Genomic DNA, 25404 nt, shown 5'->3' with positions numbered 1-25404 from the left:
GATGTTGGTAATTTTGACTTATGCGTATTTGCTATTCCCTTATTCCAATTAATATAAACATTGTGCAGAGAGTGAAATACCCACACATTAACATTCTGATCAGACACAGACTAGTGGCCCAGCCATAGGTTGTTTTGAGGCCCAATCTGATGGGGTGCATCTATAGAGGCCCACCAGTATGAGTGAAGAAGCCCTTGAGGCCTGCTGTAAGTTGGTCTCGTGAGTAAAGACACAGTCGCCACTTCCGTGAATTGACGAGAGGGTCATCACCGCAACAAAAAAGACGAAGGGATCGAGAAGGAAAACCAAAGTTGCATGCATATGCTCGATTCTTCAGGGTTCTCTTCCCTAAGAGAAGATATCCTATTAGTTATTGTAGGCTCAATTAGAGAGAAGAGAATGAACCGCGATGAAGACGGTGATTTCGTTTCCTCCAAGTCTCATAGATGACTGCTTGCCAAGCAATTCGAGCCAAGAACTGGTGTTGGGTTGAGCCTGAGATGGCGTTAAGAGTATCATCCCAAGACTGAGAAGGCAGAGATAACTGGAGTTTAGACGAGAGGCGCCCAGATTGAAGGAGTGAAGCCGCAACAGAAGAAGATGTGGTTCCGAGATTCCGGATAGAAGGCAAGAAGCATCTGTATGGAGACCCCACGACAAGTGAGAGTTTTATGTTTTGGTATTCCTTTTGAACACCACACTGCTTTATTCCACCGTACCTTTGGTCGGGAGCGAGTCATAGATTTGACTAATAACAAACTTGTTGTTGTTGTTGTTTCCGATTCCTTTAAGGTGATTGTGGACATGTGAATCTGGATTTGTTCCAGGAAGACCCATTCCAAATAGATGCTAAGGTCGCAGATGGGGATACCAGATAATCTTGGACCATTGGCGCCGACGAACTTGATAAGAGGACCAATGGGAGTACCAGAATCTGATGGAGGAGCCATCCCTGGTTTAATCTGTAACCATTGAGTTGCTTCATGCCTCAGTCCTAAGAACCTTTTGAAAAGCCAAGTATGAGTTTGTTTTTTCCTTCATCTCCCAGAAGCAATTGTCTTTGATTACAGTGTCCTGTATCCAAGTGACCCAAGCTGATTCTGTTTTGAAATATAACATCATCATCCACAGGAGCCTAAACATACACGCCTTGTTCCACACACGGATGTCTTTTAAGCCCAGTCTTCCTTCTGCTTTTGGAGAGGTGACTGTTTCCCAAGCTACACGGGCGACATATCTTCCTTCAAGAGTCCCTTTCCAAAGGAAAGCTGAACACATACTATTGATCTGATTTATGCACTCTATAGGGAGAATAAAACCCGCGCACCACAAGTTAATGATGCCCGATATAACTGAGCTTAGGAGCTGGAGTCTACCCGCTAATGAAAGGTAGTTTGTAGTCCACAACTCCATCTTTGATTTAATCTTTTGAAGCAGGGGCTCACAGTTGAGGAGCGATAGCTTTTTTTGTAGAAAGAGCAAGTCCAAGATACCGCACCGGGAGGAAGCCCTGGTTTATTCCTGAGATGTTGACTAGATACCGACTCTCTTCTTTCTCCTCCTCTTCTTACCGTCCGTCTGCGTCACTGCAAACCGATCCGAGGTGAATTTCTATTTCTCCTCCTCTTCTTTGTATATTTTGGGATCTGCTTGTTTGTGACAGGATAAGTCACAAAGCTTATTTATCATTATCTTTTAGTTTTCCTTTTTTCTTATGAGTTTATTTTTATCTTTTAGTTTGTATTTTTCCTTTTAATATTCTCTTTGCGATTTCTTATATAATTGTAAGCCTCACGGCAGTTTCATTAGACAATCAAAATAAACTCTTCTTCAAACTATTACTTATCTCTCAAGCAAAGAGCTTTACATACGAACTCTGATTTTCGAGTTGATCCTTCTTCATTCGTGATCATCTCCTAGGTCTTTGTTTACCCGTTCTTCGAATCCATAGGAGGATTTCTAGTTGGGAAATTATGTTCACGAAGTTCCAGACGAAGAGTAACAGAGTTAAGGGCCTCACCTTCCACCCTAAGCGACCATGGATCCTCGCCAGTTTGCACAGTGGTGTGATCCAGCTCTGGGATTATCGTATGGGTACTTTGATCGATCGGTTCTACGAGCACGAAGGTCCTGTTCGTGGTGTTCACTTTCACAATTCTCAGCCTCTATTCGTCTCCGGAGGTAGTATATGCTTCGTTAATCTCAACATTACATTCATCTAGATTTTGAGCTACAAGTTCGTATTTATTAAAATTGTCATCATCCTATATAAGCCATGATCAATCTGCTTAGTAGTGTTCTCGATTTATAGATCTAGCTTGATGTCTTTAAAGAGGATTGTTTGTTGTAGTTGTTGATATTCCTCCGTTTATTGGACGTAGTCAATTGAAATCAGATCTCATGTTATGTGTGCTTACTAGTGTTATGGACATAAGCATGTAATGAATATATGTAATTGCAATTTTCTTGTGGATTCTTCTTCATTACGATTATTTTCTAATCCTTGATGGCATTGACAACATTGTGTGTTTGCAGGTGATGATTACAAGATTAAAGTTTGGAACCACAAAACACACAGGTGCCTCTTCACCCTTCTCGGCCATCTCGACTATATCCGCACTGTCCAATTTCACCACGAGAACCCGTGGATTGTGAGTGCTAGTGACGATCAGACTATCCGCATATGGAACTGGCAGTCACGGACTTGTATCTCTGTGTTGACTGGCCACAATCATTATGTCATGTGTGCTTCTTTCCATCCTAAAGAAGACCTTGTCGTATCAGCATCTCTGGATCAGACTGTCCGTGTCTGGGATATTGGTTCTCTTAAGAAGAAGACAGTATCTCCTGCTGATGACCTCATGCGATTTACGCAGATGAACTCTGATCTTTTTGGTGGTGTTGACGCTATTGTTAAGTATGTCCTCGAAGGTCATGATAGAGGAGTAAACTGGGCTTCTTTTCATCCCACTCTTCCTCTCATCGTCTCTGGTGCGGATGACCGCCAAGTGAAGCTGTGGCGTATGAATGGTAATTTTACTTTAAAAATCTGTCTTTTGGACACTAAACTGCAGTTCTTATAATAGCGGAGCTGATGTAATTAATGCCTTCTTTTCAATTTTATTGCAGAAACTAAAGCTTGGGAGGTGGATACACTGCGAGGCCACATGAATAACGTTTCATCTGTTATGTTCCATGCAAAACAAGACATAATTGTATCCAACTCTGAGGACAAAAGTATTCGTGTCTGGGATGCTACCAAGCGAACTGGAATCCAAACATTTCGCCGCGAACATGATCGGTTCTGGATTCTTGCAGTTCACCCTGAGATTAATTTACTTGCAGCGGGGCATGACAATGGTATGATCGTGTTCAAACTTGAGAGAGAACGTCCTGCATTTGCTGTGAGTGGTGATTCTCTGTTCTATGCCAAAGATAGATTTTTGAGGTACTACGAATATTCAACTCAGAAAGATGCCCAAGTTATCCCTATAAGGCGTCCTGGTACACCAAGCTTGAATCAAAGTCCAAGGACTCTATCACACAGTCCGACGGAAAACGCAGTTCTGATCTGCTCAGATATGGATGGTGGTTCGTACGAGTTGTACATCATACCGAAAGATAGTGTTGGCAGGAGTGACGTTGTGCAAGATGCAAAGAGGGGGACAGGTGGTTCTGCTGTATTCATTGCCCGTAACCGCTTTGCTGTTCTTGAGAAAAGCACCAGCCAGGTGCTAGTCAAGAATCTCAAGAATGAGGTGGTTAAGAAGAGTTCTCTGCCTATACCCACAGATGCTATCTTTTATGCTGGGACTGGAAATTTGCTTTGTAGATCAGAGGATAAAGTGGTAATATTTGACCTTCAGCAAAGGCTTGTTCTTGGTGAACTTCAGACACCGTTTGTTAGGTATGTTGTTTGGTCCAACGATATGGAGAATGTTGCTTTGCTCAGCAAACACACTATCATTATTGCGAGCAAAAAACTTGTCCTCCAGTGCACACTTCATGAGACAATACGTGTGAAGAGTGGAGCTTGGGATGACAATGGTGTCTTCATCTACACAACTTTGAACCATATCAAGTACTGTCTTCCTAATGGAGATAGTGGGATAATCCGGACCCTGGATGTCCCTATCTATATCACCAAGGTGTCAGGAAACACAATCTTTTGCTTGGACCGGGATGGGAAAAACAGGGCAATCACCATCAATGCAACTGAATACATTTTCAAGCTTGCACTGCTGAGAAAGAGATATGATCATGTCATGAGCATGATAAAGAACTCCCAGCTCTGCGGACAGGCTATGATTGCTTACCTGCAGCAGAAAGGATTCCCTGAAGTTGCCCTCCATTTTGTTGAAGACGAGAGAGTCCGGTTCAACCTGGCTCTTGAAAGTGGCAACATCAGCATCGCTGTTGCATCCGCTACAGAGATTAATGAGAAAGAGCAGTGGTATAGACTTGGGGTGGAGGCTCTTCGCCAAGGTAATGCTGGAATTGTTGAATTTGCGTACCAGCAGACGAAGAACTTTGAGAGGTTATCTTTTCTTTACCTCATTACTGGTAAGTTGGACAAGCTTTCAAAGTTGATGAAGATTGCAGAAGTGAAGAACAATGTAATGGGTCAGTTTCACAATGCTCTCTACCTAGGAGATGTTAAAGAGCGTGTCAAGATACTTGAGAGTGCTGGTCATTTGCCTCTCGCTTATATCACTGCTTCGGTTCATGGTTTAACGGACACTGCTGAGCGACTTGCGACTGAGCTAGGAGACAACGTGCCCTCGTTACCTGAGGGGAAAACTCCGTCGCTTTTAATGCCACCATCTCCCGTCATGTGTGGTGGTGATTGGCCTCTTCTAAGAGTGATGAAGGGAATATTTGAAGGCGGACTTGAGAGTGCAGCCAGAGGAGGGGCTGTTGATGAAGATGAAGAAGATGCTGGTGGTGATTGGGGTGAGGGACTTGACATGGTCGATGTTGATGGAATGGAGAACAGAGACATCGAAGCCATTTTGGCGGAAGCAGAAGGAGCGGAAGAAGATAATGATGAAGAAGGTGGATGGGGTGAACTTGAGGGCTTGGACCTCCCACCAGAGCTTGACACTCCTAAGGCCTCTGCTAACGCACGTTCATCCGTCTTCGTGACACCTACTCAAGGTATGCCCGTAAGCCATATTTGGAGCCAGAAATCATCACTTGCCGCTGAGCAAGCTGCAGCTGGAAGCTTCGACACTGCAATGCGTCTGCTCAACAGACAGCTTGGCATAAGGAACTTTGCCCCTTTGAAATCGATGTTTATTGATTTGTTCAGTGGCAGCCATAGCTACCTGCGTGCTTTTTCTTCATCTCCTGTGGTTCCACTTGCCATTGAACGTGGATGGAGCGAGTCAAACAGTCCCAACGTCCGTGGCCCACCAGCTCTTGTTTATGATTTCTCTCAGCAAGAAGAGAAGCTCAAATCTGGCTACAAAGCCACAACAAGTGGGAAAGATGAGAAATTGACTGAGGCTCTCCGGCTCTTCCTCTCTATCCTCCACACCATCCCTCTAGTGGTGGTCGAGTCAAGAAGTGAAGTAGATGAGGTTAAGGAACTGGTCAGTATCGCTAAAGAATATGTCCTCGGTCTTAAAATGGAGCTCAAGAGAAGACAGAAGAAAGATGATCCAGTGAGGCAGCAGGAGCTTGCTGCTTACTTCACTCACTGCAACCTCCAACTACCTCACTTACGACTCGCGCTGTTAAATGCAATGACCGTCTGCTACAAGGCCAAGAATCTCGCCACTGCCTATAACTTCGCTAAAAGATTGCTGGAAACCAACCCATTGGAGAGCCATGCCAGAGCGGCTAGACAAATCGTTCAAGCCGCTGAACGCAATATGACTGATGCAACCGAGCTCAACTACGACTTCAGAAACCCGTTTGTGATATGCGGGTCAACCTATGTCCCAATCTACAGAGGTCAGAAAGACGTTTCCTGTCCGTACTGCACCACCAGGTTTGTACCGAGCCAGGAAGGAAACATATGCGGGGTCTGTGATCTTGCAGTCATTGGCGCAGCCGCATCTGGTTTGATATGCTCGCCGTCTCAGGTCCGGTGATCAATTCTCATCCTCTTCAAACGTGAGGTAAGTGTACTAGATGCTCTATTAACTGGAAAAGATTGGTGTGCTTTTGTTTTTTTGTGATTGTGCGCTTACAAAAGTCTTATTTGTGAACTTCTTCGTTGCAGGTTCTGTTACTCTTTCGAGTCTTTCAAGTTGTTTCTTATCTTCAGTGACAACGCATGAGAGAACTTTAGCTGCTTGGCTTATATTTTTCGTTTTGTTTGGTTTTATATTTTAAATTCTCAAAACATTTCAATTACGTTTGTTGGATTTTAAAACTCGATCATTATGATGATAGAATAATAATATAGACGAATTTTGTTGAGTTAATAATGCATTATTTTTCTTGGTAATTTTGAATTGATGCATAATTGTTACTCCAATTATTATAAACATCGTGCAAAAGGATACCAACACAATCACTTAGTAAAAACATGAAAAAGGTTATGTAACATCTCGTTCAACCAAGGGCAACGTCAGAATTAAAACGCCTTTGTGCTGTGAGACTATTCACTATAAGCCCAAGCAACTCCATTAACTCTTTATTTTCAAACTTAAATACAATACATGAACACAGCTCCATCAAAGAGTATTATAAAGAGTTTGGGATCAAAGAGACAGTTGCAGCTTTATAGTATTTACAAGCAGGTAGTACATATGGTGTATATAAGCATAAGCAATGTCAAATATTGTATTCCACTGAAAGACGCAAGACGTTCCAACAAATGTGACATGCTAATATAGAAAAAGAAAGCGATGCATTATTTCCTTCTTCAGTCTTATGGGTCAATCAAACCCTAGCAGCAAGAGAATGTAACAATTGACAAAATTAAGCGAACTTTGATTAAGATAATCTTAAACTTTTTTTTTTTTGTAACACAAGATAATCTTAAACTAGAAATAATAATAATAACACCCCCTCCCCATATGTTTTTGTGCATTTAGATCAACTGAAATTCCCCAAGAAAATAAAAGATTGAATAATATAGAGGTTTGGCGTTTACCAAAAAAAATATAGAGGTTACTGCAGGTCCCGTTTGGGAATGAAACAGAGGATCCTAGTTTTGGCAATTTCTTTGTTGGTTCACAATTGGATCCATTCTTTTTCTGCAAAACTTGATCAACACGCCATTGTTTTTTAGTCATTTCTTTTCTTTTTACCATGAGTGTAAGGAGTACGGTAGCCTTCTATGAAAGATATTCCCTCAGTCGCCTGTCACAGAGTAAGCCAAGTCCTCTACAAGTTACTGCAGAAGTTAAGAGGTGAAATCTCAGAGAGATTTCATTCATCATAGTCGCGTATAAATAAAAGGGGTTGCAGTTCAAAAAAAATAAAAATAAATAAAAGGGGTAGACGACGACAAAAACTATACTTATTACTTCCTTGTCTAATCATTCATTCATTCATTCATATCAAACTGTAGCACAAAGAGTTTGGGATCAAAGAGACGGTTACAAAACAAAAGCTTAATTATCTACAAGAAAGTGGGTACTGATGTTTATAAGCAAAAGCAATGTCAAATTGTATTCCCCTAAAAGTCACAAGACATTTATTTTCTTTGTCATTTTTTCCATTTTTAAAGCTTGTTTATGTTTTAAAATAGTGGTTAATAATGGTTGATCCTATAGAGTTATGAATTAATCACGGTATATTAAGTTATTTAAGCATCAGGATCCGTGGCGCAATGGTAGCGCGTCTGACTCCAGATCAGAAGGTTGCGTGTTCGATTCACGTCGGGTTCAAAACTCCCGAAAATTTGATCCTTAAATTTTTTCCTTCTTTACATAAACAGCCCCCATTGTTTTCTGGCTTTTCTTAATACGGCCTCAAGTATATTTTTTTGTATCTGTGAGAACGTTATCTTCGAAGACAATCTCAGCGTCCTCTGTCAGTGACGTATAAGCTTCATATAAGGAGTATACTAAGGCAGATATGAAGGAGCATGTGCAGATGCTGATGAAAAAGATGGAATTCTACCTAACAAGAGATTCTTCTTGGAAGCTCTTGAAGTTTTCAGGTCAAGACTACCTGGTTCGATCGAGCAAGAATGAACTCAACTGGATCGAGCAGGACACGAGAAAGTAACTAAAGATTTAACTGTTTTTGGAGGTATTAGTGTTAGTCTCTTATGTATGTTTAGTCATTGTAAAGAGTAAAATGTAATGCTGGATATATTTTTAATATTTTTTTCATTATCCTTTATGTAAAAGAAAAAATAACAAATCTAAATATAGTTTTAGACTGATTAATTCATTAGTCAACAGAAAGTTGAGTTTTTCTTCTTCTTGGGAATCAAATGTAATTAGTATAGAGTTTTTTTGGTTAATTAATCATTTTCAGTATTATTTTTTTTTAAATGATTCTAAGACCATCTTCAATCCACTTTTATATTTCTCTTTACATTTTCTTTTGAAATATAAAAACTCTATTAGAGACATGGATTTGCTCCAATATATGCTTTTATAATATAATTTCTCTATTTTTAGGAGAAAATATTGAGAAATATTATTTTATCTCTAAAAGTAGAGGCAAAACACTGTATCTTACTCTATAAATAGATGAATTGTATTATAGATGCATACATTGGAGAAGAAAATATAGAAATGTGCATTGAATATGTTCTAAAGGTAAATAATCTTTTTCAGAAAGGTTATTCAACGTTTATACCTTTTTCTAAAGGTAAATAATCTTTTTTATAAAGGTAAATATCATAGAAAAGGTAAGGTATTCAACGTTTTCAGTAATTTGACTCATTTAATTTTCTATTTATTGGAAAGGTCAAACATTGTTCAAATTCAATGTAAAACTACTAGTGGCAGGGGGATAATAGCAAGTTGTTATAAGTGTAGCATATTACGTATACAGATAACTTTTGATTCTGGTTGAGAATAGGTTCTAACGTTTGTGTATAAATACCTTGTAAGTTGTATGGTTCTTGATATAAAAAAAAGTTCCTTTCATCTTTAATTGCTCTCTATGTAAACGAACCTAAGATCATCAATTTTTTTTTGTGTCATCTGTGTTTGTTCTTTTTTTTTATTCTTCATCAGTGGTAGCAATGTGGCTCGTTCGAGCAGGGACGATCGCTATTCTCATAATCGCGTTTCTGCAAAATGCTGCGGCTAAGAAAAGACCACACAGTATTGTAAAGTATCATGGTGCAGTCGCAACAGACGATGGACGGTGTTCTAAAATAGGAATGAAAGTTCTTCGTCAAGGAGGAAACGCTATTGATGCTTCTGTGGCCGCTGCTTTATGTTTGGGCGTTGTGAGTCCAGCGTCTAGCGGTATAGGCGGTGGATCGTTTATAGTGGTTAAGATGGCTGGTGGCAAGGAAGTAGCTTATGATTCTAGAGAAACTGCTCCTCTCCGTGCCACTGAGGTAATGTTGTTTAAGTAATGTGCGTTTTGAAATAAACATTTCTTCATTAACATTTTTGAATCACATACGATATATGTTTTTGCTCTTGGTATTGAACATTTATGTGGGTAAGAGCATTTTTGTGCGCTTTTATAATTGTTGAACGCGAGCATTTTTTAATATATTTTCTTCTTATTAAGAATTTTGAGCACGATCTTAAATCTTCGTAACGTTTTTATGCTATTCAACAAGTGTTTTTATTTTATTTTCAACTTATATCTTCCTTTTAAATAAGTGTTTTAAGTTTTAACGCTATCTTTAGCTTTAATGGCGTTTCTATATAAGTAAAAGTTTAAATAGCATTGAGAAATATTTTCATTCCTCTGATTCATTGTAAACTGAGCTTGGATATGTGTCATAGACATCTTGTTTTTCTATCTTGATATTGAACATGAACTAGTGTCTCTGATCAAAAATGCGTTTTGAATTTAAGTTATATAGCCTTTCACGTTTGATGCAAAGACATTTCTTGGTTGTATTTTTTCTTGATGTAGAATATGTATGGAGGCAATCTTGATCTAAAAAAGAGAGGAGCCTTATCAGTAGGAGTTCCCGGGGAAGTTGCTGGTCTATTCACAGCTTGGAAACAACATGGAAAGCTACCGTGGAAGCGGTTAGTTAGTCCAGCAAAGAAACTCGCAGCTAGAGGTTTCAAGATTACAAAGTATCTCTATATGCAAATGAACACAACCAGGGACCATATCCTAGCAGACAAAGGTCTCTCTAAACTATTTGTTTCAAATGGTGAGCTTAAGAAACCAGGAACACTTTGCCGAAACCCAAAACTGGCTTTAACTTTGAGGCAAATTGCAAAGTATGGTCCAAAAGCGTTTTATAATGGCACGGTTGGTGTTAACCTTGTGAGAGATATCCTCAAATCAGGAGGGATAATAACTTTGAAAGATCTACAAAGTTATAGAGTTAATGTCAAAGAACCATTATCTAATGATATTCTTGGATACCGTTTACTCGGGATGCCTCCTCCTTCATCCGGTGGTGCTGCAATGGTCCTTGTAAGTTCAGTTTTGTGGAAAATTCACATTTTATCAAATTCAAGTTTACTAAAAATTTTAATACGGAGTTTCTTCTGTTGCAGATTTTGAACATTCTTTCTCAATATGGGGTTCCATCAGGTGTATCGGGCTCTCTCGGTGTTCATCGTTTAGTCGAGGCTCTGAAACATGCTTTTGCAATTAGAATGAACATTGGAGATCCAGATTTTGTTGACGTTAGTAAAGTCGTTTCGGATATGTTGTCTCCAAAGTTTGCACAAGACTTGAAGAGGAAGATAAACGACAAGAAAACCTTTGATCCAAAATATTATGGTGGCAGGTTAGTTTTTTTTTTTTTTTTTAATTTATAACAAATCATGCAAATTCTTTTTTTTTTTTAATTTTTGATTGATTAATCTTCTTTAATTTTTAGGTGGAATCAGATCAAAGATCATGGAACAAGCCACTTATCGATAATAGATCATGAGAGGAATTGTGTTTCGATGACTAGTACAATAAATGCTTTCTTTGGGGCACTGATGCTGTCTCCTAGCACCGGAATCGTTCTGAACAACGAAATGGACGATTTCTCGATCCCGTTGAAGTCCTTCAATGACTCAGATAAGCCGCCACCAGCACCTGCTAACTTCATCCGTCCCGGGAAACGACCTTTGTCATCCATGACTCCCACCATTGTACTCAAGGTTTGAAGCAAAAAAGAATAACTTGTGATACACGGTACACTTACTTATGTACTACTCTAAGCTACAGATTTTTTTATGTGTTGGTTTACGTAGGACGGTAAAGTTAAAGCAGCAGTGGGTGCAAGCGGAGGAATGTATATCATCGCCGGAACAACGGAAGTTTTCTTGAATCATTTTTTACTCAACATGGATCCTCTTTCTTCTGTCGTGGCTCCAAGAATCTACCATCAGGTTTTTGTTTCTACAGTAACTTTCTTGTTTTTTTTTTTTTTTTTTTTTTTTTTTGATAAGGACATAACTAAAACTTTCTTGTTATTTGGTCCATAACTAAAACTTGATTCATGTATTGTCATTTCCAGTTGATACCAAACAGTGTTAAGTATGAGAACTGGACGACGGCTTTCAATGATCATTTCGAGATACCTAAAGGGACAAGACATGTGTTGGAGAAGAAAGGTCATGTCCTAACGCCGTTCGCCGGAGGGACAATTTCTCAGTTCATAGTTCAAGAATCCGATGGGAAGCTTGTGGCTGTGAGTGATCCAAGAAAAGGAGGGTTCCCTTCAGGATATTGAGATCGGATTTGATTTTTTCTCCTTGTGTATTATTGAATCGAAATGAATTATTGACATTTTTCTTCCAGAAATATTAATCCAGAGCTTTAATTTATGGCAAATCTCATAAAAATTAAACAAAAAAGGTCACCTAAAAAACCCTAAAAATAATTTTTATGACCTAAATAGTTCAAAAATACTGAAATATTTTTTATTAAATAACAACAATAAATAATAAATTTGACATAAATATTTTTTAAAATATGATTATTTTGATTTTTTACACGATAAATCTTAAATTATAAACTCTAAACTCTAATCACCAAATCCTATACTCACCCCTCCCAAAAAAAATCATAATTCTAGATTAATTAATCATGGGGATATATGTGTTTTTAAATTCTTTAATAAAAACTATTTAAATCATTTTTTTTATTTTATGAGAAATTCCCTAGGATAACTTTTTTTTAAGTTTTTGTCACAAAAATATACCTCATTGAAGAAAATGACCAAAATAAGTTTTATTAAAGAGTAAAAATGTATTTTTACCCCAGAGTTAACTAATCTAGACTCGGTGTTTAGAGTGAAGGGGTGGGTTTTGGGGATAGAGTTTCAAATTAAAAAAAAAATTGAAAATTTCAAAATAAAAATAGCTATTTTGGTCATTTTCTTTCTTAAGTGATATTTTTGTGACAAAACTTAAAAAGAGTTATTTGAGAGAATTGCCCTTATTTTATTCATTCATTTATTTTTTTCTCAATCAGAATTGGCATCATTTATTTTCTTCTAGTCATATAATACTGCAATCAATAATTTAGTAACCTTGTGCTATATGTTCAACTCTATATGTATGGTAAAAACATTTAAAACATTGATGTAGTCTAAAAGCATTTAATGTAGTCTAAAAACATTTAAAACATTGACAAAAAGATGAAGAAGAAAATATTCAAAAGAATTGGAACTTTCGGAAAATGATTTAATATTCATAATTTATCTACCATTTCTTAAGAGATGTTAATTTTTATGCACCTTCCAAGAGATAGCTCATAATCAAATGAGGCTTTGACCACATACTCTTATTAATACTCGTCTGATGAACAATCTCTTGTCACAAAGGACGTAAGAGGACGAGACATTTTCAGAAACAGAAATACAGATGAATTGTAAGTTAGTTTTTCTAATTCACATAAAAATAAATCGCCAATGATTATTCATAATTAGTTGGTTAATTGACTGTTTGCTACAACTGATATCATGATACGTTGTCTCTTGTTTGATCCTTCATTGATCGTAGCAAGGGCTCTAATACGATCAGCAACGATCGTTCTTCTTCTAATCGCGTTTTTGAAAAACGCTGCGGCTCATAAAAGACAGCAAAGTACTGTTGCGTATCATGGCGCGGTTGCAACGGACGATGGACGGTGTTCTAAAATCGCGATGAAAGTTCTTCAAAAAGGAGGAAACGCGATTGATGCGTCGGTCGCTGCTGCTCTATGTTTGGGCGTTGTGAGTCCAGCATCTAGCGGTCTAGGCGGTGGATCGTTTGCAGTGGTTAAGATAGCTGGTGGGAAGGAAGTTGCTTATGACTCTAGAGAGGTTGCTCCTCTACGCGCCACTGAGGTAACATCGTTTTAGTAACAAATGCATTTACTTTTGCTGTGAACGAAATATGCATTTTGAAATAAGCGTTTTCTGAATCATTGGTATTTTGTTTCTTGCTCTCTTGGTGTAGAATATTCATGGGAGTAAAAGCTTTTATTTAGCCCTAAAATAAATAAAATAAAAAATTAGCATTGCTGAACATTTCGTCCTCATATATAAGCGTTTAAGACGCTATCTTGAGCTTTTTAGTAGCGTTTTCATAACATATGGACCATATATATATAGTTAATGCATAAATTAATATATTATATAGAGTAATACTATTTCCAAACGTGATTCTGAGCTAAGTAGCGTTTTCCTTGACGTTCTTGACGTAGAATATGTATGATGGTAATCAAGACCTAAAGAAGAAAGGAGCCTTATCAGTAGCTGTTCCCGGTGAAGTCGCGGGTCTATTCACGGCTTGGACACAACACGGGAAACTGCCATGGAAGAAATTAGTTAATCCCGCAAGGAAACTGGCAGCTAAAGGATTCAAGATTTCAAAGTATCTCTACATGCAGATGAACGCAACTAGTGATGATATCTTAGCAGACAAAGGTCTGTCTGAGCTATTTGTTTCTAACGGAGAGCTCAAAAAGCCAGGGACGATGATCCGTAACCCAAAATTGGCTTGTACACTGAAGCAAATCGGTAAATATGGTTCAAAAGCGTTTTACAATGGTACGGTTGGGGAATATCTGGTGAGAGATATACAAAAGTCTGGAGGGATAATAAATTTGAAAGATTTGCAAAGTTAAGGTTAAGGAGCCATTATCTACTGACATTCTTGGATTCCGATTACTCGGTATGCCTCCTCCTTCCTCCGGTGGTCCTGCTATGGTGCTTGTAAGTCAAGTTATATTTTTTTTGGTGTAATTTTCACATTTCATCAAACTTAGGTTTACTTTTTTGGGGGTTTCTTGTGTTGCAGGTTTTAAATATTCTTTCTCAATATGGGGTTCCATCCGGTGTTTCGGGCCCTCTCGGTGTTCATCGATTAGTCGAGGCTCTGAAACACGCATTTGCAATTAGAATGAACCTTGGGGATCCGGATTTCGTCGATGTTACCAAAGTTGTTTCGGATATGTTGTCTCCAGAGTTTGCGAAAGACTTAAAGAAAAAGATTAGCGATGAGAGAACCTTCAAGCCCAAACATTATGGTGCCAAGCAATTTTTTTCAATCTGTTAAATCCACAGACTTATTTATTTATTTATTTATTTATTTATTGATTATTGATCTTCCTTCCCCTCCAATACGTAGATGGAATGAGCTTCAGGATCACGGGACGAGCCATTTGTCGATAATAGACAAGGATAGAAATGTTGTTTCGATGACTAATACAGTACTGAACTATTTCTTTGGGGCACTAATGCTGTCTCCCAGCACAGGAATCGTTCTGAACAACGAAATGGATGATTTCTCGATCCCCATGAAATCCATCGGTGACCACGATGTGCCGCCACCAGCACCGGCTAACTTCATCCGTCCAGGGAAACGACCTTTGTCCTCAATGGCTCCCACCATTGTACTTAAGGTTAGAAAAAATGCATGTTACTTGTGACACACGAAAATATGAATTAGGGGTCAGTTTTTTATGCCCTGGTTTACGCAGGACGGTAAAGTTAAAGCCTCGGTGGGTGCAAGCGGAGGAATATTTATCATCGCTGGAACAACGGAAGTTTTCTTGAATCATTTCTTCCTCAACATGGATCCTCTCTCTTCCGTCTTGGCTCCGAGAATCTACCACCAGGTTTTTATTCCCTTACCCTTAATTAGTAGAAACTTTCTTGTTCTTCTTTGTTCATAACTAAAAATTGTTATTGTGATTTCCTTTTGCAGTTGATACCAAATAGTGTTTTGTATGAGAACTGGACTACTGTTTACGATGACCATTTCGAGATTCCTAAAGAGACAAGAGATGTGTTGGAGAAGAAAGGTCACGTCCTAGCGCCCATTGCTGGTGGGATGATTTCTCAGTTCATAGTTCAAGAATCCTATGGGAAGCTTGTGGCTGTGAGTGATCCAAGAAAAGGAGGGTTCCCTTCAGGATATTAAGACTTGATAAATTTGGTTCAAATAATATTATTTCATCCAACTTGTAATGGTTACAAACCTTTAAATCGATAAATAAAAAGCGATAATATCGATCCAGAATTAAATTATCAACTTTCTTTTTTTATTGAATTAAATTATTAACTTATGCTCATGGGGTTAGTGGAAACCGAATATATTTGATAAAATAAGAAAATATAGAGATGAATCAATTTTTTTTTTAAACATCAGCACTAGAATCCCCTATATATTAATTGAAGTCTTTTAAATAGTTATAACCTGAATTTTGTAAAATTTTAAAAAAACTCAGTCCTATGTGGTAGTTGTGTATGTTTTCTAAATCATATTTAAAGAATTCTAGAGCACCTTATGTAAACCATAGTTTAAAAATATAACGTTGGTTCATTATATAACCCAAACTATAAGAAGTATATATTCTTTCCTTAAATAAAAGGTACATAATTACCTAATACGATTAACATATATGTAACAATTAATGACTATGAATAATAAAGATTGATAACAATTTTTGCATCTTTCTTCATTTTTGTTTAATTTTGTATTATTTAAAAAATTAAACAATAATATTAACCATATAATAAAAAAAATTAGATTTTTTCTTATATCTTATATTTTGATTTTTTTTAAATGACTTTAAATTACAAAACTGAGGAAACCTTATATGTTATGTTTAAAATTTTTTAAAACGACTTTAAATTACAAAAATGAGGAAACTTTATATGTTATATTTTTCTAATATGTTAGATTTTTCTTATATGTTATATTTTGAATTTTTTCAAACGATTTTAAATTACAAAAAATGTGAGTTTTCTTTAACCATACGACTAAAAACATTAAAATGACATGTATCAATTTGATGGTTGAATCTGAAACCTTTCAAAACCATATGGAAGATAAAGGTAAAAATAATTCAACTTTAGAAACAATAATGTTCATTTTTTTTCAAAAATGTGTTCGGTGAAAAAAATAAGATTTTTGTGTCATAATTTGTTTAATGTCCAATCCGATCAACCCATAATATATTAATTATAGTTTAGTTCCACAATTTTTAAGAAAAATGATCCGGGCCATCAGAAAAAAATTATATAATAACAACGAAAAACATTATATATGTATATATAAAATGATCACATATATAAAAAAATTATCGATAATATATACAAATAAATTGTCCAGTCTTATCCTAGTCTTACTTAGTATAAATAGATTACATACATAAGAGTGTGTTTAAAATATATCATATGGAAATGGAAACCATATTGTCTTTTAGACAAATAGAATCACGTTAAAAAAATATTATTTGCCAAGTATAACATTCCAAATGTTAATTTATAAAAAAATTACGTAGATCATGAAGACCATATATCCTCTTTCTCACACCAAAATAGCTTGTACATACATAAGAGTATGTTTAAAATATATCATATGGAAATGGAAACCATATTGTCTTTTAGACAAATAGAATCACGTTAAAAAAATATTATTTGCCAAGTATAACATTCCAAATGTTAATTTATAAAAAGATTACGTAGATCATGAAGACCATATATCCTCTTTCTCACACCAAAATAGCTTGTACATACATAAGAGTGTGTTTAAAATATATATCATATGGAAATGGAAACCATATTGTCTTTTAGACAAATAGAATCACGTTAACAAAATATTATTTGCCAAGTATAACATTCCAAATGTTAATTTATAAAAAAAAACAACGTAGATCATGAAGACCATATATCCTCTTTCTCACACCAAAATAGCTTGCAAGCATTTATAGCCATTCTTTACATAGTAAAATTTTCCATTATGAACAATGCTTCTCACCTTGATTTGATTGGTGAACCCGTAAGTATTGCGAAAAGTCACGTCTTAAAACATAATCGCAGAACCATAACACATCTCTCATTTCTCGTGAGCTAACCATAACGATCAAGAAAGATTTTCTAAAATTTCAGCAATCGTGGCGAAGCTATATAAAAAGGAAGAGGAGAGCAAAAAGGTAATGGAGGAAGAAGAGGAGGAGGAAGACGACACGTTCGAGGATGCCGTGTGCAACAAGACACCAGCCAGAGTCAACACACCTTTGTCTATAATCACCGAGGCGTTCGAAAATCTAGCTGATCTTCTAAAACCCGACATAACAACCGAAGAAGACGGTTTGAGTCTTGATGCTTTCTGCAATGCGTGTACGCACGTCTCTGTCCTCTTCAGCTGCCTAGGGTTCGCCTTCAAATTTGCTGAGATGGAGTACATCTCCAAAGTTAACGATTTGGTTGAAGCCTCGAAAACATTAGACACGTTACAGAATATTTTGGACCTAGACGTGGAGAAAGATACGGTGAAAACACCTGGAAGCCGTTCACGTAACCTGAGACGCGTGAGACTAGGGTTAGACCTAATCCGAGCAATCTTCGAGAAGTTCTTGATGACAGATGAGTACTCTTTGAAAGACGCTGCGACAACAGCTTACACAGAAGTATGCGCACCGTTTCATACATGGGCTGTTAGAACCGCGGTTTACGCGGGAATGTATACGCTTCCGACGAGGGATCAACTTCTGATACGGCTCGATGAAACTGAACAATCTGTTGAGAAGAACATGAGGAGGTACATGGAAGCTTCACGTCCCATCATAGAGTATATTGACAAACTTTACATTGAAAGGAACATTAAACTCGACTGGTAACCATTTTTGTTACTACGTCAGTTTTGTCTTTGTAAATTACTAATATTACTATTGATATTTTTTTGTCTTTGTCATTGTAAATTAAAATGGAGCTTTTGTTTGAAGGCCAAAAAACGAGGGTTTGTCATTGTCACTTGATGTAATACTCACGTTAATCAAATCAAAACGTTTTCAAAACTCCTTTTCTACACTACCAGTTTATTTCTGAAGTTGACCGTTTGGTATCGACAAAACTTTCATTGGGTTTCGGTACTAATGTTATTTTTTCGGTTTTGGTCAATTATGTTATAGGATGCTTACTAGAATTATATATGATCTACAAAGACGCACGTAGTCTATAGGATGCTTAATAGAATTATATATCATTAATGACAAACTACTAGCATCATAGTCTGGGTGGTGTAGTCGGTTATCACGCTAGTCTCACACACTAGAGGTCCCCGTTTCGACCAGGGCTCAGACATTTTCTACTTTTTTCTAAAGGAAAAATCCCTATATCATTTAGTTGCTGGCTTGCTGCTGGTTCCATTATCCATGTCCACTGGGTTCGGTAGATACCCACTGTGGAAGAATCCATTTACTAGACGATGGTTTATAGCTTAAGTCTTCATGACATCATCAAGCTACTATAATTTGTAAAAAGTTTATGCGTAGTCTCACTCACCAATAAAATGCGTTATCATCTTAATGTAAGGTTGTTGTACTGTACGCAAGATTTAGTTATCGATATTTGAATTCTCTAAACGTTATAAACCAACAATTGTTCGAAGCTCCATAAAAAGGGAAAAAAAAAGGAATGCAGAGAAGAGATGAGGTCCATGACAGTAAGCTCCAAGCAACTAACTCGGTTCGTTCATCCTAGGTACCAAAGTCTAATAAAAACATACAAAGAGTCTTCTCCTGCGTTCTAACATTAAAATACCGGAAATTTCTATAAGACCAATACAAACCTTTTCGCCTACATTTCCACATGGTCTCGTTGGAACTCATGGTTCTGTTAACAATCTATTATTTTCTGTTTCTTTATATTGTTCTTGTACTTTCTTTAGATATAATCTCTTATTTGATTTATTTTTGTTTAAAGCCCATCGATCATCCACTAAAATCATTTAGACTTTGTAAACAAATAATTTTAACACAGGAACGAAATTTCGGCCTATCATTAAGAAGGTGTCAAAGAGGATTGTTCAAGTAAAAGATCGACACGCAAGTATTGCTCCCTATAGTGAGGGCATCTGAGTCACATGCTTCCACACGCCACCAAAGAGTTTGGAACTTCCCATACACATATATAAAAGTATACAATAGATTGGCATGCTTAAATGGTGAACACATCATTCTGAGAACACGTGTTAGAGAGTCGTTCATACAAACACCTTAAGATGCTCCACGAAAAAAGGGAATCTTAGTCATGTGCTGTTCCTGAGCATTTTTATTTGACATATATATATATATATATTTTTTAAAACTGTGGAGACTTCACATGAGCTATATAATAGATGGTACTAGTGTTGGGCATTCGGGTTTTCGGTTCGGGTCGGTTCGGTTTATTCAGGTTGGGATGTTTAGGAACCGTTTAGGAACCAGACATTTTTCGGATCGGTTCGGTTCGGAAAATGTCGGGTTTGGATTTGGTTTCTATTTTTTTATAAAACCCGAAGTGTAACCGTATTACAAATAATTCGGGTTTGGTTCGGATTTAAAGCCAAAAAACTGAAAAAATTTCAAAAACCAGAGTTAAACCCGGAAAAACCGAAAAAATATTCGGGTTATTCGGGTAGTTCGGATTTTTTAGATATTTTTTATTTATAAATCATATTTTATATGGGAGAATTGCCAAGTGTGACTCAAAACTTGGAGTCAAACCCAAAACAATACCCCAACTTGGGTCAAAGGCAAAAGTAACCTAAAAGGCTATTGAAATTACAACTATCCCCTTGTGACCAAACAAAAAAACGGAATTTTTTTTACGTTTCTACCCCTCGCAAGTCGTCTGTTTAGACGACTTGAAAATAAGTCGTCCAGACGACTTAACTGAAAGTCGTCTGGACAGTTAGTCTTAAACATAATTTAAAAATTTTGTAAAAAATATTTTGATAAGTGAAAAATGGGAATTATGTAATTAACATATGTCTTAGGAGGTATAAATTAAGATATAACAAATTTCAATTGTTTTCAGCATAGATGAGTGAAAGTAGTGAGTCATGATATTCTTTAATTTATGTTTCATCAACATATGTTGTAGTATTGTATGTGTTCTTAGGGTTAGATTTTGGAAAGCATTAAAACCGTTTTTGAAAATTTTTAAAATTACTTATGCGTGTTCATTTCTATGTATAGTAAACACTATTTAAGTATAATTTGATTTTATAACGTGGTTAGTTAGTTAATCTAGTCATTTTAGTTTAGGGGTTCATTTTAGGGTCTAGGACGACTTAATATTTTGTCGTCTGAAAACAGACGACTAAATATTAAGTCGTCTGTTGTACATTATCAGCCAGAATAAGTCGTCTAAACCGGACCAAACCTTAAAGTTTACCAATGTACTTTTAAAGCTAACCGGATTATTTACCCAATATATAAGGTGATTTTTTCTTTTTTTGTTTCATTTTTCGCGAAATTCAGAAACCCTAACAGTTCTCTCTCAAAGGCGATTTCGAATTCCCAAGATTTCCGAACAAACCATCGTTCTCAACGTCGGCTATCTATCTCACTTCATTCTCACCGTTGTCGCCGCAGCTTCTTCTAACCCTAGCGCCGCCGATTCCTCTAAACCCTAGCGCCGCCGATTCCTCTAAACCCTAGCGCCGCCGCTTCCACTATTTCCGAAAAAACCGTCGCCCTCGCCACCGTGGTCACCAACGTTCTCACCGCCGCTTCCTCTAAACACTAGCGCCGCCGCTTCTTCTAAACCCTAGCGCCGCCGCTTCTTCTCTGTAAACCTTAGCGCCGTTTCTCTGTAAACCCTAACGCCGGTAAGTCATCAATCTCGAGGAAAAGATGAACATAAAACGTTGTCTCTATCAATTTACTCATTCTCACCGTTTCACGTTTATTTTTTCAGATCTATAACCGCAATGACGAGTACTCCAACTCCTTCTGCGACTAATCAGGTCCGCTTTGTACTGGAAGACTTGTAAGTAATTTAAGTCGTCTGGAAAGTCTTCCAACTGGACGACTTAGTAGACGACTTAAATATAAGTCGTCCATTTGGAAGACTTTCCAGACGACTTAATTATAAGTCGTCTACTAAGTCGTCTGGACTTATATTGTTGTCTTTGATTATTTTGCAGACAAAAAGGATGGATATTCCAGAACTCCCCCGTAGGTTATACACATCAGGGGAAGAGCCAGAAGCCCACAATAGCATTTCGTATCATACGGATAACAGCAAGTTGCATACTGCTCTTAGGGAAGCTCTTACTGATGACGAATTTGAAGAGTTCAAGGAGTCGAGTTTGGGAGTTTTCATCAAGTTCAAGGAGCAGGGATTTGGTTGGGCTTCAAGGCTAGTTCACTACATGCTCAGTTTCAAGCTGGACATTAAGAAGAAGTATGAGATGTGGTCTCTCGTTGGTCCAGAACCTTTGAGGTTTTCACTGATAGAGTTTGAAAACCTCACTGGTCTAAACTGCGAGTACATCGAGGACCTTGAGACACCAAAATGTGACGTTACCCAAGAGATGGTTTCTTTCTGGGGGATGCTGGGAGTTCATCTGGAAGCTGGGCCAACTACTGATCAGATAATAGCAGCACTGAAGAGATGCGGGGATTGGTCCAGGGAAGATCGCAAGCGGCTCGCGTACCTCTCCAACTGGAAGAAATAAGTCGTCTGGAAGGTTTTCCAACTGGACGACTTACAAATAAGTCGTCTAGAAGGTTTGGACGACTTATTATAAGTCGTCTGGAAGGTTTTCCAACTGGACGACTTACAAATAAGTCGTCTAGAAGGTTTGGACGACTTATTATAAGTCGTCTGGAAGGTTTTCCAACTGGACGACTTACAAATAAGTCGTCTAGAAGGTTTGGACGACTTATTATAAGTCGTCTGGAAGGTTTTCCAACTGGACGACTTACACTGGACTTCTAAAAATAAAATACACTGGACTTCTAAAAATAAAATACACTGGACGACTTAGTAGAAGGTAGTCTAAAAATAAAATACAATTGAAGGGATAGTAGAAGGTAGTCTAAAAATAAAATACACTTGAAGGGTTGATACACAAAGACATACTCTATGGGTTTTGAGTATCTCCAGCAAGTTTCGAACTTGTCTATCACTTGTAACATGAATGGGAAGACTGCCTGGAGCCATCATCATTTCTGCTGGTAATGAGTAGCTAATCTCCACACTCATTGTTCTCATGTCCAGGTTATAATCTTCTTGAGCCATTGCAACAAGTTCAGCATGTGTTGAATCTTCATTCAATAAAAACAATCTTGCTCCTTTGAGATCATCAACCACAAAATCCCAACGGAAATCTCTCAACAACCATTCTCCATACACTGCATGTAACTGAAAAATCATCTGCAAATATTCAAAATAAAACACATTAGTAAACATAGAGAAAATGAAGAAGTTCAATAAACATTGCCGCAGACGACTTAGCATTAAGTCGTCCAGAAGACTTAAAGGTAAGTCGTCTAAAGAGGTCACTTTTGCAATTGAAAATTAAAAGGGACGACTTAATTCTAAGTCGTCCGGCTTTGTTTGTTAAAAAAAAAACTTCAGACGACTTATATATAAGTCGTCTACGAGAAACGGGCTAGTTTTGCATTTGACCGAATCGTGTCAGATCTTTGACTATTTCTGGACGACTTATAATTCAGTCGTCTCTGGGAAAGTTAAAATTTCAATATTTTATGAAAACTTGACGACTTACGTGTAAGTCGTCCTAGGTTAGTTTTGTAATTGAAAAATAAAATTTGAAATTTAACTTTCTCCAGACGACTTAGATGAAAGTCGTCCAGCTAAACGACTTAATTTAAGGTCGTCCGGGATAAGCAAGGTTTGACCAGAAAATTGGGAAAAATTCTGGACGACTTTGCTTTCCCCGGACGACTTTAAATTAAGTCTTCTGGAGGGACGACTTTATATTAAGTCGTCTGGTTAAAGTTAAATTATGAAGTTTTATTTTTCAGTTACAAAACTAACCTAGGACGACTTACACGTAAGTCGTCAAGTTTTCATAAAATATTGAAATTTTAACTTTCCCAGAGACGACTGAATTATAAGTCGTCCAGAAATAGTCAAAGATCTGACACGATTCGGTCAAATGCAAAACTAGCCCGTTTCTCGTAGACGACTTATATATAAGTCGTCTGGAGTGTTTTTTTTTAACAAACAAAGCTGGACGACTTAATTTAAGTCGTCCGTTTGACCAGAAGACTCATCAGTAAGTCTTCTACATACAGATGACTTACTAGTAAGTCTTCTACGCGAACAGATCTTGAAAAAAATTTCAAATTCGTACCTTAAACTAGGTGAGATGACTTCGTTTGCACACAGGGTCTTCTCCAACCACCCAGAACCTCAAACGAAAGCAACCGTAAGTCAAAACGAAAGAAATATGGCTCTGTCAACCATAGCCCATATTTTGAATCAAAAGCTTGAGTTTTTTGGATGAATATAGAGAGAAAGTGAAAGAAATGTTGTTTTTAGTTCATAACAATTGAAACAGAGAGAGTGTAAAGAGATTTACGTGCATTAAAGGGCATTAAAAGCTCCAAACAGTTCGTACAAGGTTGTTGCCACTATTCATTGCAGTGGCAATATTGTAAATACTTGAAGAAGATGAGGTTGAGACAGTAAAGAAGTCATTTTCGAAAAAAAAAAAAAAAAATGTTAATGGCATTTTCGTAGATAAAATGCAGGTGTGGGGTTAAAATCTCAAAAAAAAAAGGAGTCAAAAGAAAAGGTTAGTTTTCTGTTTGACTCCAAGTTTTGAGTCACTTTTGCAAAAAGCCCATTTTATATATATTAAAATTAAAAATAATTAATATTTTTAATATATTTAAAATATTCGGGTACCCGTTCGGTTCTCGGTTCGGTCCCAGTTCGGTTTTGGTTTTTGGGTTTAGAAATATAGGAACCGTTCGGATTTTTGTAATTTTCGGTCCGGTTTCGGTCTCGGTTTTTTCGGTTCGGTTTTCGGGTTTCGGATAATATGTCCAGGACTAGATGGTACGCAAGTCTTGGCGGTCTTAAATTAATGACTTGAAGGGATTCGTGTTTATCTAATATTTCTTGCTTCAATTAGTTGCTTATAGTTTTTCTTATAAATTCAGCCTAATGTTCACATAATATTGACAGTACATTTAAGTTTCAAGCATTCTTTTTTTTTTGCTGAAGGATTTTAAAAACTTTAATATTAAGCTCTCAAACCGATGTGATGAAATGATATATGTTTGAATATTTTCAAGCTTAAACATTTTCGTTTGTGTTTAAATTCCCATGTTAGCTAGCATACTATATATATTCATATTTAAAAAACTACAGAATATAATTATTTAAAATCTAGTTACAATTATAAGTTATAACACATTACCTGCAAGATTAAACACTTCAAGATTCTTTTAAAAAGCATACACGAATTGATTTTAAAAAGGTTACACTTTTCCTCAGTTCAAAAAAAAAGGTTACCCTTTTCTTAAGCGTAGCGCACTTGAATACATTTGCATTCACTTCCGTGGCACAAGCAACAGAAGCGGGAGATTAGGGCACACATATGTGCAACGAAAAAGTTCCATTACACTTTTTTTTTGCAACTTTTTCTATATATTTTCTGTTTTGGCTTAGGGCCAGTGACTTTTTTAGAGATGTTTGGACCGGCGCTGGTCACTTAATGCCCAACCAAATTTCAGAAAAGACATGCATTATTGGTAATACTTTTTTAAAATATTTTCATACTTTCTTGAAGGAATGAATCTTGGCTTTTGTTGCAACAACGACTTACCTTCCATCTTGGCTTTTGTTGTTCGATAGTTAATGGCTTTAGTGTTGTTGCTATTGTTGTTGATTTTTAGAAAGTTTTTTGGTATTGGACCTGGCTGTGGTCCGAGCAAGCTGCGTTTTTCTGCAGACTGTGCTCCCTTTTGTAAATGTTATGTGTACTGAAAGGTATTTTCAGAGAAGAAAAAAACGCAAACCAAAATTTCAGAGAAGACATGCATTATTGGTAATACTTTTGTTTTAATTTTTTGCGAAGAATACTTTTGTTTTAA

At 37.0% G+C, this 25404-nt stretch overlaps 3 protein-coding genes, 1 non-coding gene and 1 pseudogene across 6 annotated transcripts; all 5 read left to right on the top strand.

Moving 5' to 3' along the window:
• The first annotated feature begins 201 nt into the window (after positions 1 to 201).
• Positions 202 to 6457, top strand: LOC106409935 (coatomer subunit alpha-2). Of its 3 annotated transcripts, none has more exons than XM_048763456.1 (8): positions 202 to 660; positions 793 to 1017; positions 1132 to 1389; positions 1462 to 1603; positions 1921 to 2181; positions 2536 to 3030; positions 3130 to 6125; positions 6230 to 6457. In XM_048763456.1, the coding sequence occupies exons 5-7, from the start codon at positions 1974 to 1976 to the stop codon at positions 6096 to 6098; spliced, it is 3672 nt and encodes a 1223-aa protein (XP_048619413.1). In that variant the 5' UTR covers positions 202 to 660; positions 793 to 1017; positions 1132 to 1389; positions 1462 to 1603; positions 1921 to 1973; the 3' UTR covers positions 6099 to 6125; positions 6230 to 6457. The 3 variants fall into 3 exon arrangements, with proteins under 3 accessions (XP_048619413.1, XP_048619412.1, XP_048619411.1); XM_048763455.1 differs by having other exon boundaries at positions 202 to 679; positions 1474 to 1603; XM_048763454.1 differs by having other exon boundaries at positions 202 to 679.
• A 1318-nt stretch (positions 6458 to 7775) lies between these two features.
• On the top strand, positions 7776 to 7847 carry TRNAW-CCA. Its single transcript has one exon. It is a non-coding gene; the product is annotated as a tRNA-Trp (tRNA).
• A 1085-nt stretch (positions 7848 to 8932) lies between these two features.
• LOC111213375 (glutathione hydrolase 1-like) lies at positions 8933 to 11992 on the top strand. The gene is made up of 6 exons (XM_022715122.2): positions 8933 to 9487; positions 10021 to 10539; positions 10623 to 10858; positions 10952 to 11222; positions 11316 to 11453; positions 11582 to 11992. Exons 1-6 carry the CDS (start codon positions 9164 to 9166, stop codon positions 11795 to 11797), a joined length of 1704 nt encoding a protein of 567 aa, XP_022570843.1. The 5' UTR covers positions 8933 to 9163; the 3' UTR covers positions 11798 to 11992.
• Positions 11993 to 12419: 427 nt separating this feature from the next.
• LOC106409974 lies at positions 12420 to 15688 on the top strand (annotated as a pseudogene).
• A 1641-nt stretch (positions 15689 to 17329) lies between these two features.
• On the top strand, positions 17330 to 19950 carry LOC106410154 (ACD11 homolog protein-like). Its single transcript, XM_013850643.3, has one exon. The coding sequence runs from the start codon at positions 17497 to 17499 to the stop codon at positions 18178 to 18180; it is 684 nt and encodes a 227-aa protein (XP_013706097.1). The 5' UTR covers positions 17330 to 17496; the 3' UTR covers positions 18181 to 19950.
• The last annotated feature ends 5454 nt before the right edge of the window (positions 19951 to 25404 follow it).

This window comes from Brassica napus, chromosome C7, assembly GCF_020379485.1.
Source record: "Brassica napus cultivar Da-Ae chromosome C7, Da-Ae, whole genome shotgun sequence".
NCBI classification, from domain to species: domain Eukaryota; kingdom Viridiplantae; phylum Streptophyta; class Magnoliopsida; order Brassicales; family Brassicaceae; genus Brassica; species Brassica napus.
This window is presented reverse-complemented; position numbering and strand designations above follow the sequence as displayed.